The sequence below is a fragment of the Megascapheus bottae genome, chromosome 14 (assembly GCF_031878675.1).
Source record: "Megascapheus bottae isolate mThoBot1 chromosome 14, mThoBot2.hap1, whole genome shotgun sequence".
In the NCBI taxonomy this organism is placed as follows: Eukaryota; Metazoa; Chordata; class Mammalia; order Rodentia; family Geomyidae; genus Megascapheus; species Megascapheus bottae.
The window spans coordinates 22,526,037-22,550,248 of NC_143522.1; the positions used below are offsets into that span (position 1 = coordinate 22,526,037).

At 42.6% G+C, this 24,212-nt stretch overlaps 1 protein-coding gene and 1 long non-coding RNA gene across 3 annotated transcripts in view; one reads left to right on the forward strand and one right to left on the reverse strand.

Moving 5' to 3' along the window:
- Positions 1–24,212, reverse strand: part of Foxn3 (forkhead box N3) — a 289,121-nt gene that overhangs the window by 126,616 nt on the left and 138,293 nt on the right. Inside the window, exon 5 of the mRNA XM_090344682.1 lies at positions 16,860–16,972. Coding sequence (XP_090200808.1) covers positions 16,860–16,972 — 113 coding nt within the window. The remainder of the gene's footprint in view (positions 1–16,859; positions 16,973–24,212) is intronic.
- LOC150054802 (uncharacterized) overlaps positions 16,430–24,212 on the forward strand; it is a 31,595-nt gene continuing 23,812 nt past the window's right edge. Inside the window, exons 1-2 of one of the 2 annotated variants that reach the window (XR_016537592.1) lie at positions 16,430–16,473; positions 16,595–16,659. This is a non-coding gene — a long non-coding RNA (uncharacterized LOC150054802). The other variant, XR_016537591.1, reaches the window with a different exon arrangement.

Genomic DNA, 24,212 nt, shown 5'->3' on the forward strand with positions numbered 1-24,212 from the left:
TAAAGGAGATGGAAAGGAATTGGTTCCAAGGGTTCAATATACTTTATTTTTAACTTGCAGAGTTCTGAGGGTCTCACATACAACACTGAAATTATAAGTAGTAAAAAATGCATTGTACACTATGCCTGAAATTTGCTTCAAGTAGACACTAAGAATAATGACTTTGTAAGATAGGTAAATGAGCTTAATTTTGATAGTCATTTGACAACTTATGCCTCATGTACACCTTAAATGTATACCACTTTTACCCATTTTACTGCAATAAAGTTGAGGAAAAGAACACAACAAAAAGTTTTTGCATTTTTCCCCCTAAGACTTAACAGGGAAACAGTCCAATGGTGGGACAAGGTACCCTCAGTTGACTAGCTCATATTACAAAGTATCCCAGCACCTGCACAGAGTACAACATCCTTTCTCATTTGCTGTATATGCTGTTCATGTGGCTCCTTACATGGAAGAAATAATTAAACAGTTGAAATATGAACATTTTCGCAAGGATGGCTAAGAATTTAAGGAGAAAACAAAGAGAACTTCTAATTAATTCTAACTATGGAATGCATGAATAAAGACACTCCTTCATACACTGAACTCCAGCTTTTTTTTTCTTATTATACTATCAGTATAAATAACTCTCCAAATAATGTACTTAAATCACCACTTAGAGAAAACATTGCAGTTCTTCCTAACCCCATTCAGAGTTTCTGTTTTATCTAAAACAAATGATCCCGATATACCTCAGGCCCCTCCTCCTCTATGAGATCACCTTCTATATCCAAAACAGATCTCAGCCATTCTGCCCCTCATCATCACTGCTCAGGATCTCCCTCCAATTATTTCTCTATCCTCTCCATCTCAAGGGCAGATACCCTCTCCAATGGCTCATCTCATCTCCACTCTTAACGATGTCACAAGATCCAAGTTGCCTTTTAAAAAGTATATGCCTTGGGGAGGGAAATAGGAACAAAAACATGAGAAAGGGTAGTAATGTTTGTGAAGTAATGCACCTTCTATCTGGTGACTATAATGTAACCCTTCTATTAATTACAATAAAAATATATTTTAAAAAAAGTATATGCCTAGAGCTGGTGACTCTGCCTATAATCTATATGGGAGGCTGAGATAGGGAAGACTGTAGTTTGAAGATGAGATGTGTGTGGGGTGGGGGGGAGGGTCCCTTTCTCAAGATCCCTTCTCGACCAATAGCTGGACTAGGTAACACACACTCCTCAGGAAGTGGAAAATAAGCAGCTCAAGGTCCTGGAGAATGTCTCCATTAAAGACAGTGATGGCAAGGTGGCAAATTATAGAAAGAAAAGCCAAGCCCCGAAATCAGGGCAGTGATACCCCAGCCCAGCCATGTGTAGTCATGTGACCACCAATCTCCGCTCTGTGCCTCACAGATGAAAAACTATGAATTAGCTGGGTTGCTACACCCAGCTGAGCACATAGTAGGTGCTCCAAAAAATTTCTTGTCTGCCCTTCCTTTCATAGTTTATTTATACTTTCATAGAATTCTAGAATATCAGGTAGGAATAGATTTTTTGGGGGGGGTGTTATTTTACTCGACATCAAAGAGTTACAGGAGAGAAGTTTGGTTGGTTTACCTCTAACTTTGACTTCAACAACCCTGATGACAGAATATGTCACATCTGAGAGCTGAGGGTATAAGAGGTGGTGTCAGAAAGAGAGAGCTTCAAAGGGCTTTAATAAGAATCAAATTTCACTGGTGTTATCATGTCTTTCTTTTCTAAAGAACATTCCATTAAAGAGTTGGAGGTGGGTGCTGAGGCTCCAGGGAGGGGATGGGAAGTGGGGACCAGAACCCACACAAACAGAATCCAGGGGTCTGATCACCACAGATTCTTAAAACCATTTAAAAGACATAGATCTTCCTATGAGAACTCAGATCCAGAAGGCCACGTTTAGGGGATTTTCTTCCTAGGGAATAAGAGTGCACACAGGGTGAGGCCCTGGGACTGAAAAGTAAGATTGGGAGCAGGGAGGAGCTGGTTTTGTTCTCATCAAAGAAGAAAATATAAGGAAAGGGGGGAAAACATGCAAAGGAGTTGCTGCCAGGATATTTAAGTGGGATTGTGTTGCTGGTAGAGAAAGTTCCCAATTGCCTATTGGATGGAAACTTTTCCCCATAGGGGGGAAAAAGTCTCTGGCCAGTCATAGGCGGGGCGAAAGGTGGCTTCCATTCAAAGGAATGAGGAAGAGACAAAAGCTGTAAGAACTCCTGCCATGTATGTTGTACCACTATACTACCTGCTCTTCATGTTCTGGAATTTACACAGGGGAATTTAGGGCCTTCCCCTACCAGGCCAAACAGAATCCTTTCCTAACAGGGACACAGGGGACAAAGAAAATGCATATTAAATGGAGATTCTCCCTCCCTATCCCAATATCCCCACACTGGAAAGGGGAAAGAGAGATCACCAATACTTGTCTAACAGCAACTAGTGGAAGATTCACTCCTGATATTGTTATTATTCACAGAATCTGCTAGGTGGGCCGTGAGGAATGTCACCCGAGGAAGCCAGCTCGGGGAGAGAGACAGGGAGACAGGGATTACAAAAAAAAAAAAAAAGCCTAGTTTTCACAGATCTTAAATCTTGTAGAGAGCATGGAATATCAAGTATGAAAAGATATTTTATGATGCAAAACCACATATCTGAGGGCCAAATTGGTATGCAAGGTAGGAAAAAGGGGGAAAAAACGGATTTTGCAATTATCAAAATAGAGTCTGATGGTGATGAGGAAAGAGAAATCAAATCTGTTGCCTAGCTCAAGTGCTTAGCATTTGCGTGTACCAATTCGTTTAATTTAATAACTCAAGAAGCCCTCTTCTGAGACAGGTATCCTTCAACCACAGTATGAATGACAAAAGGGAGATGCAGAAAGTTCAGATAACTTGTCCAGAGTCATGGTGTGCAAGTGGCTATGGAAGGTTCTAGACTAAGTCTCTCTATTGTGTGTGTGCTGGTACTCAGAGCCTCACTTTTCCTTAATTTTGTTTGCTCAAGCCTGGTGCTTTATCCATTAAGCTGTGCCTTACTTCAGGTTTTCTGGTGTTCAACTGAAGATCAGAATCTCCCAGGATATCCTTCTCAGGGCCCACTTAGAATTAACATCTTCATGTCTCTGCCACCAGACTTGCTAGGATTAAAGTCATGAGCCACTAGGTTCCATCCCTGAGTCTTTTTATTTTGCTAGTCCTGGGGCTTGAACTCAGGATCTGAGCACTGTCCCTGAACTTCTTTGTCTCAAGTGGCCACAGAACCACTTTAGGCCTTTTCTGAGTAGCTTAGTGGAGAAGAGTCTCATGGACTTTTTGGCCCAGGCTGGCTCTGCACTGTGATCTTCAGATGTGATTACAGGTGTGAGCCAACAGCACCTGCCTCTGTTTCTTTCGGACACTCAAAGCTGCCTGGTGTGGTGTGGACAGCCTGCAGGAGCCAGGGGGAGGTGTGTCTCTTAGGTCCTGCTCTACTATATGCCAGGAGAAGGAAAGCTGAGGATCCCAAGTGCACGAGAAACCAGGATCAAGCATCCCAGTAGTTCCTGCCATTGCTCCTAAGGGTCAGTGCTGGTATGGAGGCTGGGGAAGCTAGACTCCCCCTTTTACAGCATGACATATCTCATTTGTCTGCTTCCTCACTCGTTCCCCACTAGCCTCGTCCTCCTAAGGACGTCACAGCGGTTGTGTCCAGCAACAAAGCCACCTTGAGTCCTTTCCATCCTTCTCCACTGCAAGTGTGGGTGGCAATAAGACCAGAGATTGGGGGCTGTGGATGTATGGACTCACCAAGACCAGACTCCAGTGGGATAAGGACAGGGAAAAGAATCAGTGCACAGTGTCTCCAAAAGCTCACACCTGTAATCCTAGTTACTTAGGAGGTTGAGATCTTAGATTGTGGTTCAAAGCCAACCAAGTCCATGAGACTCTTATCTCCAATAAACTACTCAGAAAAAAACAGAAGTGGAACTGTGGCTCAGTGGTAGAGCACTAAACTTGGGCAAAAAGAGGTTCAGGGACAGCGTCAAGGCCCTGAGTTTAAGCCCAGGGAAAGGCGGTGGAGGGGGGAAGGGAGAGAAGAGAGACGGGGAGAGAGGGAAGAAGAAGGGAGGGAGGGAGGGAGGGAGGGAGGGAGGGAGGAAGGGAGGGAGGAAGGGAGAGAGGGAGGGAAAGAAGGAAAGAAGGAAGGAAGGAAGGAAGGAAGGAAGGAAGGAAGGGAGGGAGGGAGGGAGGGAGGGAGGGAGGGAGGGAATCAGAAACCCATAATTAGAGAGTGAAGAAGGTAGAGGATGGAAAGAAGGTAGAGGAAGGAGAAGGCAGCAGAAGAGAAAGAAAGGATAGAGAAAGAAGAGGAAGGAAAAGAGAAAAAGGAGGAGGAAAAATAGAAGGAAGGACAGAAAGGAGGAAAAATAGGAGGAAGAAGAAAAGGGAGGAGGAAGAGGAAGAAGGAAGATGGGGAAAAGGAGGAAGAGGAAGTAAAAAAGGAGGAAGAGGTGGAAGAAAATATTATAATTTGCCCTCTGTGTTTCTCCTCATTCACTTATTCATGAGGAACACTGGCTGCTGGGGGCCAGGGGTGAGGGACTAAGTTAGTTAGAGACAGGGGTGGCTGGAAGAGCAGTTGCTAAACAGACTAAAATTTCCATGTGAAAGTAAACACAGAGTGGACACGTCTCAGCTTGGATGACTGTGATTAAGCAATGTGATCTTGAAAGATAAGGATTTTAAAAATACATCTACTGGGTTAGGGATGTTTTCTCCCCATGACTTGAAAGTTGGCAAGCTAATGATGAATATGGAATTTCTGGTGACTCCCACACTTTTTCCACACCACACACCCTGCACTATCCAAAAGTGGTCTGACAGATAACACAACAAGGATTTGGCTTTTGACAAGCAAAAGGTTGCAAATAAGACCAGACTCTGGCCAACAAAACATTTTCCAGAACAAGGACACCGTTTTGGCTCCTCCGTAGAGATTTATAAAAAGGGTGGGTGTTGTTCTCATTAATTCAGGGGATCAACTCTAGGGAGGAAGGGCTAGATGATTTGATGGACAGCTTTTGGAAATGATCTTCTGCTTGGCAAAACACTACTACGATAATTTTATTCATATGGGAGGAAATGCAAAGGCGAGTCACTAAAACAAGGGAGGTAATTGTAGGGCACGAATCAAAGCTAGATGACACAGAGTGAAGAGTAACTCAGTGAGTCCCAGCTCGGTCCTGAAATTGTCTTAATTTTAAAAGAACCTGACCTTTCATTTCAGAGTAACAAAGCCCCACTGTTCTTAGTATTTGGTTTCCACCGTGGGCTTTTGGTGAACTGCAGACATCATGCCCTATGCGGAAGAACATCTCTACCACACAACAAATCTCAGAATTCTTCCGCAATCCTTATGATCTCTTTGGAACAACCCAAGCAGCTGGCTGTCTACTCACCAGCATCCCCAGGGGCTGTCTGTTCTATCTCTACCATCTGTCCACCTGTCTGTCCTTCAGCTCCAAAGCCTTCACCCAGCTTCTGGTCTGCATCTGGTGCAGAGTAAGATCGAGGCTGTCCTGTTTGAACCTTTCCTTCTAACACTGACCCCCCAAACATTGCTTTCTGTAACTTCCATCCCTAAGATCCAATGCCCTCCATACCACCATGAAACCATAATGCTCATCCTTTTGTGGGGGGAGGGAAGAGGGTAGTAACCAGTACTGGGGCTTGAACTCAGGGCCTGGGCATTGTCCTTGGACATTTTTTGTTCAAGGCTAGTGCTCTGCCACTTGAGTCTCAGCACCACTTGTTTTTTTTTTTTTTTCCTGTGTATGTAGTACCAAGGAATCAAACCCAGGGCTTTGTGCATGCTAGGTGAGCATGCTACCACTAGGCCACACTCCCAGATACACCTTTCTTAATTGTTATTATAAAGGTAAGAAACAAAAGGCTTACAGTTACATAAAGCAAATTTTTCTCCAGTAAAATACTGCTAGACTTTCATAGTTCACTGGCCTCCTTTCAGCAAAATGCTCCTGCCCCCTAGACAGAAATGCCCTAGTCAAGTCCAGTAACACTGACACTCGGTATATCAAAGACTTACTTTACCAATTGTACTGCCTGTGGTACCATCCTGACCATTGTAACTCACCACTGACATACTTATGGGCTACTAATCTCACTGCTGTCCCCAGATCTTATATGAACAATTGGTTCTACTTCTTAATCCCTGATCCCCCCCCCCCCGCCCCCGCCCTGTGGGTGGACGCCAGTCCTGGGGCTTGGGCTCAGAACCTGGGTGCTATCTCTGAGCTTCTTTCCCTAATACTTTACCATTTGAGCCACAGCTCCATTTCTAACTTTTTGCTGATTAGAGATTAAAGCCTCATAGACCTCCTGCCCTGGCAGGCTTCAAATTGCAATCCTCAGACCTCTGCCTCCTGGGTAGCTGGAATTATAGGTGTGAACCACAAAGTATCTGGTGATCCTTTCTCTTTCTAAATCTGTGAAAATCCAGACATAGTCTGTGCTACCTGGAAAGTAGAGAAAGGGAAGGCTTAGATGTGCTGGTGGGAGATTATTACTTTTATTGCACTAAAAAAATTGTTTGGAGCCGGTGACCTATGCCTAAAATCCTAGCTACTTGGGAGGCTAAGATCTGAGGACTGTGGTTCAAATACAGCCTGCGTTTAGAAAGTCTGTGATAGTTGTATCCCCTGTCAATGAGCAAAAAGCTGAAAATGGAGTTGTGGCTCAAATGGTAGTGTCAGCTCTGAGCAAAAACATCGAAGGGGCAATGCTCAGACCCTGAGTTTAAATACCGCCCCCCCACACAAGTCATTTTATATTACTATGAAACAAGCAAAAAAAAAAATCCTGTCTTGAGTTTTTTTCTTCTTCATACTGTACATCGTTTATTTCATGTTTTTTTAAAAAGAAAAACACAGTACTTTCATATTTCAAACAGAGAGATCAATTTCTCCCCTTCTGGGAAGGTGAGGGGTTTGGACAACTCAACAAAATGCAGGTCAGCTCCATTTTGCCTACATTTTTCTGCCTTTTAAAGATCCCCTGAGATGCAGTGATGGGTCTCTGCTGGCTTCTCCTCTGGCTGTCTGAAGAAGTAGAGAGACACTGAAAAATCTGCAAAGACTCCAGACCCCCTACTGAGTCCATCAACACCTCAACTTTCTTCTCATTAGGGATGAGAAATACTGAGGCTCTTTTGTTTCCCATCCCCTCAGGAGTTAGGTAGGGCCTCAGAAATGATCAGTAGCAGACTTAAAGAGATCCTAACACTTCTGCTAGGAAAACACACAGCAGTGACTAAGTGTACCTCAAGAGTACAGATCAGGAAAAAGTAACTCCCTGGGCCTGCGGTTTTATTCTGTACCTGAGTAAAAGGGATTAAACACTCCACTTTCAAAGCGTGAAAAAGAATGGAATGGGATGAAGGAATGTAATATTCATGAGATCCACCTTGTACAGGGTATCTATAGATAATATGGTTGTTTACTAATTAAATAAAACATAGGACTAAATGAGAAATAAATTGTGCAATGCACAGCTAGTATCCTAACAGTAAAAGGCTTGAGGTAATAAAATCCTGAAACCAACTCAAAATACAATGCAAGTCCACAGATACAACAATGATAGTAACATAGCATTATAGCCAAATGATGGATTTTTGAAGCTCTTATTACGACTGGCCACTGTCTTTTTGAAAACTAAAAGTACCCCCACCTAGAATTGAAGCCTTTTCCATTATCGATTCCTTCCAATTTCCCTGACAAAATAAGATGTATATTTAGAAGTGGTATTACTAGAAATCATGTCATTCACTCCTATACTACCTTCATCTAGCATGCTTGTCTACAAATTTAGCACAATGAGGCTTCATATTGATTTTCAGTAGAATATGCTCTCAAAAATTATTCTAAGCAAAAAGTTGAACAAATTGAACATAAGCTTTCAACTACCTAATACCTCAGAGTTTCAAATAAAACTTAATGTAACTAGGTGGGGGAACACTATGGGTTCCTTCAGATACACTGCTTACAAGGAAATCTAAGTGTGACAGTGGTGAAACTAAATCCTCCCATTATGCTTGACTGAGTTGAGACACCCAATGACAATGATCTAACAATTAAACTCGTTCAATGCAAGTTAAGACTAATTGTATTGAACCTTTACAATTTCCCTGCCAACCATTAAGGCACAACACTGAAAAACTAGAACAGATGTCCTACAAGTTAAAAACTTAGGAGACTTTATTCAAGCAATAAAGAAACTCCCGGAGCAAATTCAGTATTTGGAGGGGAAGAATTAACACTGTTAACATGTGAACATGCTTAACATTTTAAGGATTTACTAATCTTCTAATTGTTTAAAAGGCCAAGTTCCCCCAAGTACCTCAATACCTTCCTACCTCTCCCCCAACAAGCTCCCAAGGGATCATCTTGGAGTTGAAGTATTTTTACCTGAGGAACATGTCAGAGGCCCTAGGTTCAATCCGCAGTAACAAAAAAGAACTGCTGAATTCATTGATTTGAATATGCAATGACCACTCTGTAGCAGTATCGATGTAGACATTTAAAGAATTACAAAGAAAAAGCATATGAATAGGGAAGCAGGAAGAATAAAATAAAACCTTGTGCTGAGTCAACACTAAAAATCGGACCATTTTCATTAAGAACAATATCACAGAGGCCAGAAACCTTTGGAGAAGCGACTAATGTATTTTTTGTGGCTCATTAAATTGTTCTTACCAACCAAAGAGAAAAATAAAGAGCTAAATGGTAAGTTTATATGTCTTGGACTTTCATTATTTAAAGAAAAAGAGCAAAAGAAAGTTTTCATGCTGTCCATTCTTATTTTTCTGGAAGCCTGAGATAAAAGTCTCTCAGATTTATCTTTGAGCTCTGATCCTCAGATCTCAGCTTCCTGAATAGCTTGGTAGGGTTACAGGAGTATACCTTTTACATTTAACTTAAAAATTTCGCAAACTTTACAGTCATTCAAAAACGTAAATGGTCCCACCAATTTTTCTAGTTTTGCATATAATAATATCCACTGAAAATGGAATGTTATCATTTTAGGGGGAAATTCTTTCTTTCTTTTCTTCCTTTCTTCCTTTCTTTCTTTCTTTCTTTCTGTCTTTCTTTTGGAAACAGAAACATGGAAATCACACTTGGAGAACAAAAGAACCCTCCTGTCCAATTAGAGACCATGGGCCACCCATCCATCACTCTCTTCAGGGGAACCTGAGATACTGAAATGTGTTTGGACCTAGGAAAAACCAAAACAAAATAACAGCAATGATGGGGCTGGGAGTTTGGCCTAGAGGTAGAGTGCTTGCCTAGCATGCACGAAGACCCGGGTTTGATTCCTTGGTACCACATATTTAGAAAAAGCCAGAAGTGGTGCTGAGTGGTAGAGTTCTAGCCTTGAGAAAAATCCAAGGACAGTCCTCAGGCCCTGAGCTTAAGCCCAGGACTGGCAAAAACAACAACAACAACAACAACAACAACAACAAAACCAGCAATGATAACAAAACTCCACGAAGTCATCCTTGGCTCTCAAATGAAATTTTCCTTTCTCTAAAACTGATCATCTAGGAAATTCTATACACCACAGTGTAATAAATCTGACAACCTGTTTCTCATCCATAGTGAGGTGGAAGATTAAAATGCTTTTCTGTTTGGATTAGTGCCAATTCCCATAAAAATATTACGTAAGATCCACACAGATAAAACTTTTTATAACCATCTGACTTCATAAACATTGTTGTGACAGCAGCTACCGTTGACAGGGCATGAGCCAGACTCATTCACTAGGACACTATCTTCTTTTTCCATCATCAGACATGGAGAAAGGACAGAAAGTGGAGATTTCCTTTTCAAAGTTGATGGGAACACAGACTAGAATAAAAATCAGCAGGCACTTTGACAATACCCACCAAGAACATCTGAAATACACAGAACCTTTCATGAGAAAGTTCATACCTAGGAACAAGGGACTCTAGCATGGAAATAAATATTAATATAGCTCATGTGACTATTCCAAAGGAGGATAAGAAAGACTACCGAAATATCACTCTTCCACCCTCTTTCCAGATCTATGTTCTGAAGCTCACAGGTCTGACTTTGGCAAGCTTACTTGGCCTCAGCCCTGAGCTTAGCCATGGGGGGACCCTGTTAGGAAGCACAGCTGACTGCTACTTCACAAAAGCCAACTTCCACGAACTGTGGTACCTGGCGCACCCAGACCACCCTCCTGGGGGTTCATCAGATCTTACACAGAGCCAGGGAAAGCAAGAGGTTGACCATACCTCTTCCCACCTACAGTAACAAAGACAAGAGACATAACTGGACGCCCATGAATGATCCCTGCAATCCTAGCTACTCAGAAGGCTGGGAGAGATCTGAGGATAATGGTTAGAAGCCAGGCAAGGTAGAAGTCTTATGACAAAAAAATAAAAAATCAGGAAGTAGAAGTGTGGCTTGAGGTAGAGCACTAGCCTTGAATGAAAACAACAAGCAAGGGTGCAAGGCCTCTTGTTTAAGACCCCGAACCAGTGCCCCTTCCCATATACACAGAAGGGACTAAGATGGGAAAGTAGAACACTTTTCAGTGAGGAACTGATTTTACTTCCCTTACATAAAAAATAACATGAAGCACTGGTGGCTCACACCTGTATTCATAGCTACATAGGAAAGTGAGATCTGAAGGTTGTGTTTGTTGAAGTCAGCTCCAGCAGTAAAGTCCATGAGATTCTAGTCTCCAATTAACCACTGAAAATCTGGAAGTGGAGCTGTGGCCCAACTGGCAGAGTGCTAGCTTTGAGCACAAAAGCTCAGGGACAGCATGTAGGCCCTGAGTTCAAGTAAAAGAACTGGTAATATAATAATAATAATAATAATAATAATAGTTTGGATATTTAAAATAGAAATTGAAATTAAAGTTAAATTAAAACTAGTAAGTTTAATTAATGGGTGTTTGGAGCATTACTTTAAAAAAAAAGAAGTTACAGGGGCCAGGAGTTTGGCTTAGTGGAGTTTTGCCTAGCATGCACCAAGACCAGGGTTTGATTTCTCGGTATCACATACATAGAAAAAGCCAGAAGTGGTGCTGTGGATCAAGTGGCATATCACTAGTATTGAGAAAGCCCAATGACAGTGTTTAGGCCCTAAGTTCAAGTCCCAGGACTGGCCAAAAAAAAAAAAAATGTTACAAAGAGGCAGGGCACGGTGGCTCACACCTGTAATCCTAGCTACTCAGGAGGCTGAGATCTGAGGATCAAGGTTCAAAGCCAGCCTAAGCACAAAAGGACCTGAGACTCTTATCTCCAATTAATCTCTATAAAATGGAAAGCAGGGCTTGGCTCAAGGATAGGGCATTAGCCTAAAGCAGAAGAGCTCAAGGACAATGCCCAGGCCCAGGGGTAGGGCAGTAACTTTTTGAGCTTAAGAGCTCAGGGACAGTGTCCAGGCTGAGTTCAAGCCCCATGACCCACCCCCCCCCAAAAAAAGTTGCAAAGATAGCACAGGGAGTTCCTATATGGCCTCATTCAGTTCCTACAATGATAACATACGATATCACTATGACAATTAAGGAACCAACACTGGTATATTATTTTGAACTAAACTGAACTGAGTATTCTTATTTCCCTTTTTCTCTGATGTCCATGTTTCTGTTCTAGTCCATGTTTCTGTTCTAGGATTCTATCTCCTTAGCCTCCTCTGGTTTGTCATGGTTTTTCAGACTTTCCTTGTTTCTGATGACCTCAATAGCAGTGAAAACTGCTAAACAGGTATTTTTGTAGCATTGTCTCTGTGGAATCCAAAAATAATTTGTTTGACATTTTCCCTGTGAGTAGAATAAGATTATAGCTTACTGGAGGAAGATTACTATGATGGTTTAGCTCTTAAATGTCACCAACATGGGCTTGGTATTTCAGAAACTAAGTGGTGGAACCTTATGGGGTGGGGCCTAAGGGAAGAAAGTTAGGTCATTGGAGACATGTCCTTAACGGTTCCAGTCACTCCTCCAGCACACACACTTGTTTCCATCTTTGCTTCTGGGATCCCATGAAGGAAGTATGCCCCTCTACCATGCACTCCATCTGTGATATCCTGTGCCACCACAGGCCTAAACTGATGAGGCTGAGTAACTAATCATAGGGCAAAACTTCTGAAACCATCCACCAAGACAAACCTTTCTTCCTTTTAAGTTGATTAACTTCTGCCATCTGTCACAGAGGCATTAAACTAATGAACACAACCCCACAGAAGAGTGAAAGGTAATCTGCCATCAACTTCCTCTCAGATAATTTCAGCTTGGATAGGTAGGTAGCACTTGCCAGGTTTTTCCACCATAGGCTTCTTTTCTAACCTGTTTCATCAAGCGCAATCACTCTGTGTGTGTAGAAATAGCTTCTTCCCTAAATGTCCACATAGATGACTAAGAATTTTTTTATTTATTCATTCATTTATTTTTGGTTAGTCCTGGGCTTGAACTCAGGGTCTGGGAAACTGTCCCTGAGTCTCTTTTTGGTCTTTGTGTTCTACCGCTTGAGGACACAGTGCCACTTCTGGCTTTTTCTGAGTACTTTACTGGAGATACGAGTCTCACAGACCTTCCTGCCCAGACTGGTTTCCAACAGCAATTCTCAGATCTCAGCCTCCTGATTATAGGCGAGACCACCAGTGTCAGCACAACTAAGAATTCTTACCTCCTCTTATTTATTCATGAATTTATGTCAGTTGAGGCTCATAGATACTTGTTCTATACTTCAGGCAATACTAACAATTATTCATTTATTTATCCTAATTTGACTAACTGGTTTCCATGTCCCTCTGACACACCCTCATCATGTTGCATTTTGAATCCCCCACCCTTTCTGTTTCTTCAATGTTTTTCCTTATTTTAAAAATAAGCTGCTGGGCCGGGGGCATGGCCTAGTGATAGAGTGATTGCCTATCATGCACGAAGACCCGAGTTCAATTACTTGGACCAGATACACAGAAAAAGCCAGAAGTGGTGCTGTGGCTCAAGTGGTAGAGTGCTAGCCTTGAGGAAAGCCCAAGGTCAGTGCACAGGCCCCAAGTCCAAGCCCCAAGACTGGCAGAAAAAAAAAAAATCTGCTAAGTGGGAATTATGTCTTACTAAAGTTCCCATGTCAAAGTACTAGTCCCCACTATCTCAGAATAAAGAACTAGATCAATGGAATAAGATGGACTGCTAATTGTATGACCAGTGTTTTCCTAAAAGAGCTGAGATTCAGATAGCATATGGAGTGAAGATGGAAGCAAATCGGTGTGTCATACAATAAAGCCAAGGAGCATCCAAGATTGTCAGGCAGCCACCAGAAGGCAGAGAGGCCCAGAATGGATTGTTCCTACAGCTTCAGAAGGAACTAGCCTTGCCTGCTGACAGCCTGACCTTCACTTCCAGCTTCCAGAACCACAAGACAATATATTTCTGTTGTCCAACTCATCAAGCTGTAGTCCTTGTTAGGTCTAATCAAGGAAACTACGGCAGGATCTTTTCATTTCAACTGCAAACCTTCCATGCCCAACACTGGCAGCTCATATCCATAATCATAGCTACTCAGGAGGCTGAGACCTGAGGAACATAGTTTGAAGTCAGCCCAGTCAAGAAAAGTCTGAGACTCTTATCCAATTCACTAGAAAACCAAGTGTGGAGCTGTGGCTCAAGCAGTAAGAGTGCTAGTCTTGAGCAAAAGAGCTCAGGGGCAGTACCTGACAAGCCCCAGGACCAACACACACACACACACACACACACACACACACACACACACACACACACACACACCAAAAATTAAAAAAAAAAAAAAAAAAACCACACAAAGCAAACAGTTCGTGTATTTGGTCTAATGGCAACTTTAAAGAACGAGAGTAGAGAAGTCTGGCACCAGTAGCCTAAACCTGTAATCCCAGCTATTCGGAAGGCTAAGATGCGAGGATCACTGTTCAAAGCCAGCCTGAGTCCATGAGACTTGTCTCCAATGACAAAATCTCAGCAAAAGACAGAAATCGGACTGTTGCTCAAGTGGTAAAATGCTGGTCTTGGATGGTAAGCTAAGGGATAGCACCCAGGCCTTGAATTTAAAGGCCTTGTAGTAAGACACAAGCACACACATGTGTGCGCATGCACAAACACCAGTAGGTATAGAGGAACATTCTAACAAACTTCTGAGAATACATACTGGAAAACAAGAGGCACAATTCTTATCATAATTATTTAACATCCAATCTAGATGGGAATCCAGTTTGGGGGCTGCACACCTTATCTTCCCTGTAGAGTTGCCACGTAGCTATAGCTTAGGCAGTATGACCTGCCAAGCACAACTGCAAGTACTAGCAATAACCAGACATCTAACTGAACTATCATCTCCATGCACACACGATATACTAGATCCATCACAAGCACACCTTTCTAAGGCGTGGTTCAGTGACTGTAAAAAGGGCTGACAGAATTCTCTGGATCACAATGGAACCAGAGAGGTCCCAGCAAGATCATGTCAGTAAAGCTTGCTTTTTGAAAAAATCCTTGGGGTTTTTTGTTTGTTTTTAATGACTCATCTGGTTCCAGTTCCATCTTCCTATAACCCCAGCCAACAGGTGGCCCAGTGTCATTGATTTGAGCTGAGACCAATGCATAAAAACCACAGAAATATTGTATAATAATCCAGTAACTTTGTAGCTTTAGTATAAGTTTACATACTAGAAGATTCTGAAGCAAAAGTCCAGGCTTTCACACAAAGCTATGACAATCCTCTGGAAAAGAAAGGCCAGGTGCTTTCTGGAAGGCAACCTTCCACATCCAGCAGCCTCGGCAGAGGTGAACTCTAAGCCCACCAGTGGGTTCGATGGAGGTATTCCACATGCACAGTCAGATGGGAGAAAAGAAATAGAATAGGATTAGAAATAGTCATCTGGAAATTTTCACTGGAAAAGCTCTAGTTCATCTGCATTTTTATGTCTACATTAAAAAAAAAAATCAAATGAAGTCATTAGGCTAAAGGCCAGCTCAGAAAGGCTCTGCCTGCTCCTGCAAAGCCCAGAGCTCTACCATAATCCTTCAAATTATTAAATAATTACTGTGTTTCCCTTGGGGTCACAGTTGGTAGCAAAACACTGACCTCAGTGAATAACATTTACATTTTGAACTTGTTAGAAGCAAAGAGATGGGAAAGACTTCTGGGGTGCCAACTGGAGACACGAGTGGCATGGAGGGTACAGGAAACAGAATGACAAAGAAACATGAGACGAGGAAATATTTTAAGAATGAATGTCATGCCCCCCTCCAATCCTGTACATTAGCAACTCTCCAATTTAATTCTCTTCCATTTGGGGAGTGGCTACAGCCACAAGATGAAAATCCAAACATATGGCTCTGTCCTTCTGGATGTTTTCTACAATGTCGGCTGAGCTCCTTTGGAAAGTCTCATTTTATCTTCTACAGCTCTATGACCTCAAGTTGTCATTTCGAATAAAGTATGCTTCCACTGATTTTTATGAACACAGACAAAAGCCACTACAACCCTGTTTCCCCCCCACACACACCCCGAATCCTGTAAACCAACTGTAGTTGCTATGTAGGGTTATTTGTTTCTAAGGCAACAAGCGTATATCTAAGTACTAATGGCCTGTCCTTTTGCCAGGCAACAAACAGCCTTGTGATGCAACTGCACCTGTCTGTGCTACGCTACGCGTTACTATGGAGACATTCCAGTTGCTATGGTTACCATCACGCTAATCGCCTAGCAAAGGCAGACATACAGCAGTCTTCTCAGAGAGCCCAGCTGTTCCTCCCAGCCTCTTGCTGAAGACTGATTGTCTGGGGCCTGTGATGGAATGTTTCTCAAGTGAGCTGCACAAGAACTTCATTAATGCCATTTGTGGGAGGGAACCGTTCAGACTCCTCCCGTGCAACGTATATCAGACTACAAAAAGAATCTTAAGAAGCAAAATTGTAAACTTCCTCCAAATCTCTAATACTATGCCATTCTCAATTCACATATAAACTTGTACTCCAACAACCATTTCTCTTAACTGAATAGTTACAACAGACACATTTCTTCTGTATGTCAGATATACTTATTGGCTGGAAGGACGCGCTTCAAACTCACACATCGTGTATAGTTGTTTTTTTTAATCTGCTTTTAAATGTTGGTTCTGTAGTCTATAAATCTTTCTGAGGATGTACCTTTTTTTTAAAGCAATACGCTGCTTAACCCTTCAGCCTGATTTTACAGTTGTAAAAATGATATCCTGACCTCAGAGTCTCACAACAAATGGATTCCTGGAGAAGGAGAGCCTCCATTGTTCTTTGCTGCCTCTGTTGAAAAGGAAAACACTGAGTAACCACAACAAAACCCTCACTCAGGAGCCATCCACATGGAGACAGGAGTGTGGACTGAGTGAGGCTCCTCTCTACATCTGGTAAGGCTTGGGAAGGTGGGATGGCTTGTTTGACTTATTCCTGTATGTTTATCCAGCAAAATATGACACACAAGAGATATGAAAGCTGTCGACTTTTCCTTGTACATGTTTCTTCTACCAGGAAGACATTATTTTTACCCACCGTGAAGCCTTCTGGAAACACATTCCTCCAAAGCAGCAGAAGTGGTAAGGTTTGTAAAAAAAACGACAACAGTAGATATGCTTCCTAATAATGCATAATTTCTTTTTCCTTTATCTGCAGTTATTTTTAAAATCTCCTACAACCTAGTAAATTAGTTTCTATGCCTGTCTCTGCCAAAATAATGTGAGAGAGAGAGAGACAGAGAGACAGAGAGAAAGAGAGAGAGAGAGAACAAATTACTTACCTTTGATATGCCTGAGGAGTGGGGGATGGGTGGTAAGGTGTCTTTTTCAAAGCCTGAATTAGATTTTGTCTATATTCTGGGTCTATGCACCACAATGACCCTTTCCCAATACTCTGCAAAGGAAAATTAAGATATAAGAGTATTAATACAGCAGAAGTTTTAACTATCTTGTAGTAAGCACACATATTACTATCATAGTTATTGTTAAAAGCTTCTCATTGTTGACTGGGTGCCAGACTTAAATATTGTACTATAACAAGAGAACACCATAAAAACACCATAAAATACCCATCAATCTTCCTTGTATTAACTTTGACAGATAGAATGAACATGTCATTAAGAGATTATACTAATACAGGATGATACTCTTCCTAGCCAGACCACCCCTCAAAATGAGAATCTCTTATTATTTTCAGTGTCAACTTTGAAGAGCATATGTATTATCTTCTAACCATCTTTAATTCTGTCAAATTTCAAACACTGAAAGAATAAGAGGGCTGGGACACCCTTAAAAATCTCTGCTTGCACAATGAGCTATATCTTGAAACCACATTACATTGGCAGCCTTTTATGAAAAAAGGAAAAGTAATCCACTTGGTTTTATCCCCCACCACACACATGCACACACACTTGCTCACAAAAGAACATTTCTGCTTGGAATGGAATTCTGTAATTATCACCACTACTACCCCTCCCCCAAAGATTTCACTCAGGCAACAATAGTAATAAACCTAAAGTAGAATTCAGTATTTATTCTTGGAATTCCTCAGTTCCTCTTTGAAAATGCAAATTTTCTAAACAAGTTCTATGGAGGGGGTCTGGCGGTGGGTGAGGAAGCTCCCCCTGAAGCTGCTTCTGGGGCTACAATCAGCAGATTTTAAATCTACCTCTGAGGCCCATTGGAACTGGCAGCAAGCCTAAGGGCATTTGCTGGCGCTCTGAAAGCTTTCAAGTGACTAAATATACCCAAACTATTTGATAAAAGTCATTTGTAAATATTTACCAATTTGGAAAGAAGTTAAATTATCTATATGTGTAACATTCACCCTTTACTTTTAGCCCCAGATCCTGACTTCTTCACAAGCATTGTATTCCAAGAAGACTGGTGTTGTCTTCTAACATTAGGGAGCAAACAAGAAAACAAAGGCGGGGGGGGGGGGCGTAGACTAAAGGGGGTTAAAGTCTGAAGATCCCACTGAAGGAGCAGTGAATACAAACGGTTCCTAAAATCTATAGGCAAGTTTCCCAAATAAGAAAACTAAGCAGGGTAGACAGAATGGCCTGTGGTATGGTAGGCACAGAGATTGGCACCTGGTGACACCCCTGCCAGTAGTCACCAGGTGTAGGTGTAAGCGTAGGGTCAGGTGGACTACATAGTTTAGGTGCCTGAAAACTTTCCACTTTGCAAAGTTCAGTGCCCCAGTGCAGCCTTGCTTTTTCATGGACACATGTTCAAGTCAGGAATAGACTTTCCAAGTAAAGCGGGCAGGTTCTCCAATCATCTGCCCTGTATCTGCCATCTTTTTTGGTGGAAAAGCTGAGCGAACACACGGGTTAGAAGACAGGCCCCTACCCACCAAAAAAAGGCAAGAAGTGGAGGAGGAGGGCAAGACCAAGAAAACCAGATTTGGTTGGGATCGGAGGGTCACCATTTGTTGCCCAGGCAACAAAGCCCTTGAGAGTCTTATCTCCAATTAACCAGCAAAAAGCCAGAATCTGTAGATTCTGAGAGGCCCTAAGTGAGAGGCCCTAAGTGAGAGGCCCTAAGAGTTCAGGTCCAGGCACAAAAACAAACCCTGTCAACAATCTCAGCAGGGTGTGGCTGGCCTGACTCTACCACAAAGCCTGACTGCCCAGGGAGCCACCTTCCGTTCCCAGGTGGCAGGCAAGCAAGCAAGGTCTGGGGATATCCAGGGAAGCACAGGCCCTAGCAAATCCAAACCTCCAAAGCGAGCTGCTCCTAGTACTGAACACTTGACAGCTATTGTTTTTGTGGCAATGTTTTCGAGAGCAGGGCAGTTTCTCTTACACTAAAAACCTAAGACAAAGTAATAAAAGCCAAGTGATCCTCTTAGGTAAATAATCATAAACCAAGTATGTGGTTTCTCCTAATCTTGTCTCAATTATCTTGTTTACTTTGTTCTATTGTTTCAAAACTATAAGGAATAAACCCCAGATTTATGGGAAGAAATCACGTGGCAATAATTTCAGGTGCAGGGAGGGCAGCAACCTGAGAATTAGGGATGGGGGGGAGGAGTGAGGTCAGCAGGCACACAGCAAATCCTCTGTGGCTTCTTTATTAGTGAATTACAGAGTCATGATTCTACAGGTAACTCAATAAATGGCAGGTGCCATTGTGAATGTCTCCCTTAAGAAAGATGAAAGAGAACAAGCAGAGGTGGACAAGATTCTACTCTATCCAGTCTGACGGATTTGCAGCTCCAACAACAGCAGTGGGAGGGTAATGGAAGACCACAGGAAGTGAGGATAACATGGCTGTGGAATCCAGTGTGGGAGGTCTTAGCTGAGAGGAGCTTCAATGAGCTTCTCTTTCTTCTAAAATCTCCCCTTTCATTTCACTCTTGGCTCGGTCTACCTTCTGTACATCCCACATCCCAGGCAGGCACTAGCCCTTGCTCTGGAAGCCAGTATTCCTGAGGGCAATTCAGCTTCTAGAAATTTCCTTTGGCCCCAGGTTTTGACCTTGTGATGACTGAGGTGAGGTTTTCACATTTGGCCTGTCCATGTGGCCAGGCTCTATATGCTAAGAAATGGCTCCTACATGGAGCTGCTTTGGATTTTACAATGACAAGTCTGGAATTGCTGATGTTTTTGCTGATCAGGCTCACATTTCAATATTGTTGACATTCCAAAGAGGAAAAAAAAAGGATCTTGGGGACAAACCCAGGAAGGAAACGCTCCTCCCCACCCCCACGGCCCTGATGGTCTTGCAGGGCTGAGTTGTCAGGGAGAAGGCTGGGCAGTTCGCCCCCTATTTAAAGCCTTCTCCCTGGTTTCAAGTGGCTGCTTGGAATAATAAAAGGGCTTGCTTGAAAAGTTTTTAAATGGAAAGGTGTAGAGGATATTGTTCTCAAGTTTCTAAAAGGGCTGGGCGAATCACACTAAATGCTCTCTGCATGGGAGAGGAGACGTAATTTGATTGTAGCTGTGTAAGAAGTTTGAGAGTCAGAGCTCTCAGAAATATCTGAGGCCAAGAATGTGCACTCTTTTGTTGTTTTTTAAATGGAAGTAATTGTGAGGGCCACTCCTTAAGTGTTAAGAAATCCAAAATCATTTTTAAAAAAAAAACCCTCGCAGATGCATTTTCCTAATACATGTGTGCATATGTGTGCATGTTAATATCTTATGTATTTCACACCCCCAGAGAACTTATATGTTAGTGTAAAACATGAGAAAAGATACAATAACGTCATGTTATTAGATTTTTTTTTGTTTTTGGCCAGTGCTGGGGCTTGAACTCAGGACCTCAGCACTGTCCTTGGGCTTTCTCAAGGCTAAAGTCACAGCATCACTTCCAATTTTTTTTATGTGGTACTGAGGAATCGAACCCAGGTCTTCATGCATGCTAGGCAAGCACTCTACCACTAGGCCTAACTCCCAGCTCTGTTATAATTTTTTAAATTAAAAAGTATCAAACGATAGTAGACAACTGTTAATTTCTTTTTTAGTGACACACAAAATAAATACAAATTAAAGCCAGGAGCTGGTGGCTCACACCTGTAATCTAGCTTACTTAGTAGGCTGAGATCTGAGGATCATACTCAATACCATCCAGGGCAGGCAAATCCCAGATACACTTATCAACAATTAGCCACCAAAAAGCCAGAAGAGGTGTGTGGCCAAGTGGTAAAACACCAGCCTTGAGCAAAAAAGCTAAGAGACAGGGCCAACGCCCTGAATTCAAACTACAGTACCAGTGTAAGTGTGCATGCACATGTGCACACAACCCAACTTACAGACAAAATTAGTGAACAAGTAAAAATAAACAACCAGTGCTAAATTAAACCTTATGTAAGCCAGGCACCGTGGCTCACGCCTGTAATCCTAGCTAGTCAAGAGGCTGAAATCTGAGGATCACAGTTCAAACCCCCAGGCGCTAAAGAACATGAGACTCTCATCTCCAATTAATCACTAGAAAACGGGATGTGGGACTGTGGCTCAGAGTAGGGCAGAAGCCTTGAGCTGAAGAGCTCAGGGACAGTGCCAGGCCCAGAGTTCAAGTCCCATGACCCCCACAAAAAAAAAAAAGCTAATGTAAAGATACATATCTATCCTAGAGGCCTCTGTAGGTTTTGATCCAAGGACCATGGCTGCTCCACATCCTCTCAGCACTGTAGAACTGCCCTTTGCAGTCACACCCCACTTCTAGGCTTCACCTGGGGATCTGCTCCCTAGTCCTGAGGAAAGCAGCATACTTAGAAACACTTGTGTCAAACTGTGCACTGTGAAATGGGCCATGAACTCAAGGTAATAAGTCCCAACTGGTAATTGTTAAACGGAAGAGACTATATCTGGAGAAATGTGCTATAAAGTTCCTATGCCTGTACATCTGCCAATAGCAGGTGCTAGTCACAAAGATACATAGACTTCTTGCTGGCAAGCTGGGTTCTTGCTATTTGGTAGAGATTGTTCTAGGACAACGGGGGCCAGGGAGCTTTTCCTTCTTGTCTCTTCTTCCGGGCCTGTACTTGGAGAATGGAGCCACTGAGGCAGGCCTCTCTACCAAGATGCAGCCTGGAGCAACGTATGTGTAACTTGGTCAACCTGAGATGGAACCTTTAGATGTCTCTCCTAGGTCATTTCTGAGGATGTGTCTGTCGAGTACTTTCAAACACTACCTGCTCATGTTCATTCGTTCGTTCATTCACATGCTCCCTACAAGAGAGGAACTGGAGAAAGAAATAAACACCATCATGACAGACGGCACTACCTGGTGGCAGGGAGAAAAGACAGAGTGATCTGTGAGAGGAGAGGAAGCTGCTGCTGTGTTTGGAATAAAAGGCTTGGAACTGGCCCGAGAGGACCACAGGGCCTTGGCTCAGGTAAAGGCAGAGGAAGTGGAGGAAGGAAGGCAGGCTCAGGATGTATTTTAGAGAAGCAGTTGGACCTGGCAGTGGATTAGAAGTAGCAGGGACCAATGAAAGAGAGAGGAAAAAACAAAATCAAAGTGTGGTGTGAGTACCTGACTAGGTTGAAGATTAGAGAAGGGGACAATCCAGCGCTCTGGTGAACATGTAGCCTTTCAGACTAGCGATGGAGTCTGTCCACTGGGATCTACCGATTAAGGTACATAAGCTGGACAGAAGCTACCTGTCTTCTCTCTTCTATACCCTCACTGACTCCAACCTTTGTAGCGGAAGCTCATAGGTATGAAAGGCAGATCTCAGGTGGTCTGACTTCTGAGGTTTAATATCAACCGGTTCCTTTATTGACAGGGATGGCAGGCTTTTTCTTCAAAGACCTGAGGGAACAGTTTCATCTTTAAGGTGACTTTGAGCGGTTCCCTCACTACAACAGAGGTGTAAACAAATAAATATGATTGTGCTTTGTTTGGTAAGACTTTATGTACAAAACCATAGTCCACAGTTGACTATCTCCTGTCCTATCAACCTAGACTGAGTTGGTGCTGTGGGATTGGAGAGGGGGAAGGGGTAGGGTGGAAGTGATGAACCGAAAACACCAATGGCTGCTAGCAAGAGAAACACACAGACCAGAATAAATTCAGTTCACTGGCAATAAGAATTTACTGACAGTCAGGTGCTGGTGGCTCACGCCTGTAATCCTGGCTACTCAGGAGGTAGAGATCTGAGGACTGAGGTTCAAAGCCAGCCCGGACACAAAAGTCCATGAGACCCTTATCTCCAATTACCAACCAGAAAATCAGACGTGGTGCTGTGGCTCAAGTGGTAGAGCACTAGCATTGAGCTGAAGAGCTCAGGGACAGCACCTAGGCCCAGAGTTCAAGCCCCATAACTGACAAAAAAAAAAAAAAAAAAAAAGAATATGTATTGAACATTGCTGGTGCCTCACACTCACACTTATAATCCTAGCTACTCAGGAGACTAAGACCTAATGAAGATCACAGTTCAAAGCTAACTCAGGCAGAAATGTCTGAGAGATTCCAATTAACAAGCAAAATACTAGGCCTGAAGCTGTACCTCAGGTGGTAGAGTGCCAGCCTTGAGAGGAAAAGGTAACACATAAAACTCAAGCCTTAGTAGCACATGTGTATACACATACACACAAATACAAATCCTTATTATTGTTGAGCTGTATCTACCATGCATACTCTGAAACCAGTTGTTCAATCTCTTTCCCTGGGTCTATTACTTGTTTCCCAAATTGGGTAGTCTTACAACATCATCCCATCAGCCCCTCGTTCTATTCATCCTACGTTTTGAGAATGGATTATCCATGGGTAGCCATTAGCCCTGCTGGCCATTTTTCTATAAAAATTATCGAGAAGCACATTCAGCTCTCCTAGAGGAGCCCTCGCTTGGTTGAGTCAGAAATACCCGAGTCAAAGTCTAATATCAACTTTCCAGCTATGACTTTAGGCCAAGTACTTAACTGCTATGAGCTCCAGTTTCTTGGTCTATAAAATGGGTGTTATATACTAATACCTGCTTCACAGAACTGCTATAAGGATTAAATACAATAATACTGAGCTTGGCACATAGTAACCGCTCAACAAATATTAGCTCTGGTTACTATGGAGGTAATGAAAATATTTAACGGGCAACTTCTCCTGACATTGAACTGCAGCACATGCAAGCCGGACTCAGATACAGCAGACACTTACCAAACAATGAAATGATGTAAATTTCTGCTAAAAAAGATGGCACATTTTGTGTATTCTGCATCAGCTGTATCATGATGGAAATGGGAGACTAAGTACAACAATGAAGAAGTGGCTACTAGATAAAAAGAGAGGTAGATGTGAAACCTTCTGGAAGCCCCATGGGCACCTGAGCCCTTGTCTACAGCTTTATAAATTGTACCTCTTTCTGGCAGATGGATAGACCCAACCTGGTCTTCCATAAAGAAAGGCTTTCCTAGCTTTCCTTGAGGGCCCTATGCTTGGGACTTCAAGAAGCTGAGATCTGAGGATCAAAATTTAAAGCTAGGCCAGTCAGGGAATTAAGTGAGATTCTTACCTCCAATTAGCCAGCAAAAAGCTGGAAGAGCAACTATGGTTCAAGTGGTAGAGCACTAGCCTTTAAACATGAAAGCTAAGGGAGAGAGTCCAGGCTCCAGGCACTGACTGAGTTCAAGGCGAGGGACCAGCACAAAACAAACAAAAAACAGGCACAGGAGTTAAGCAATAGGAGA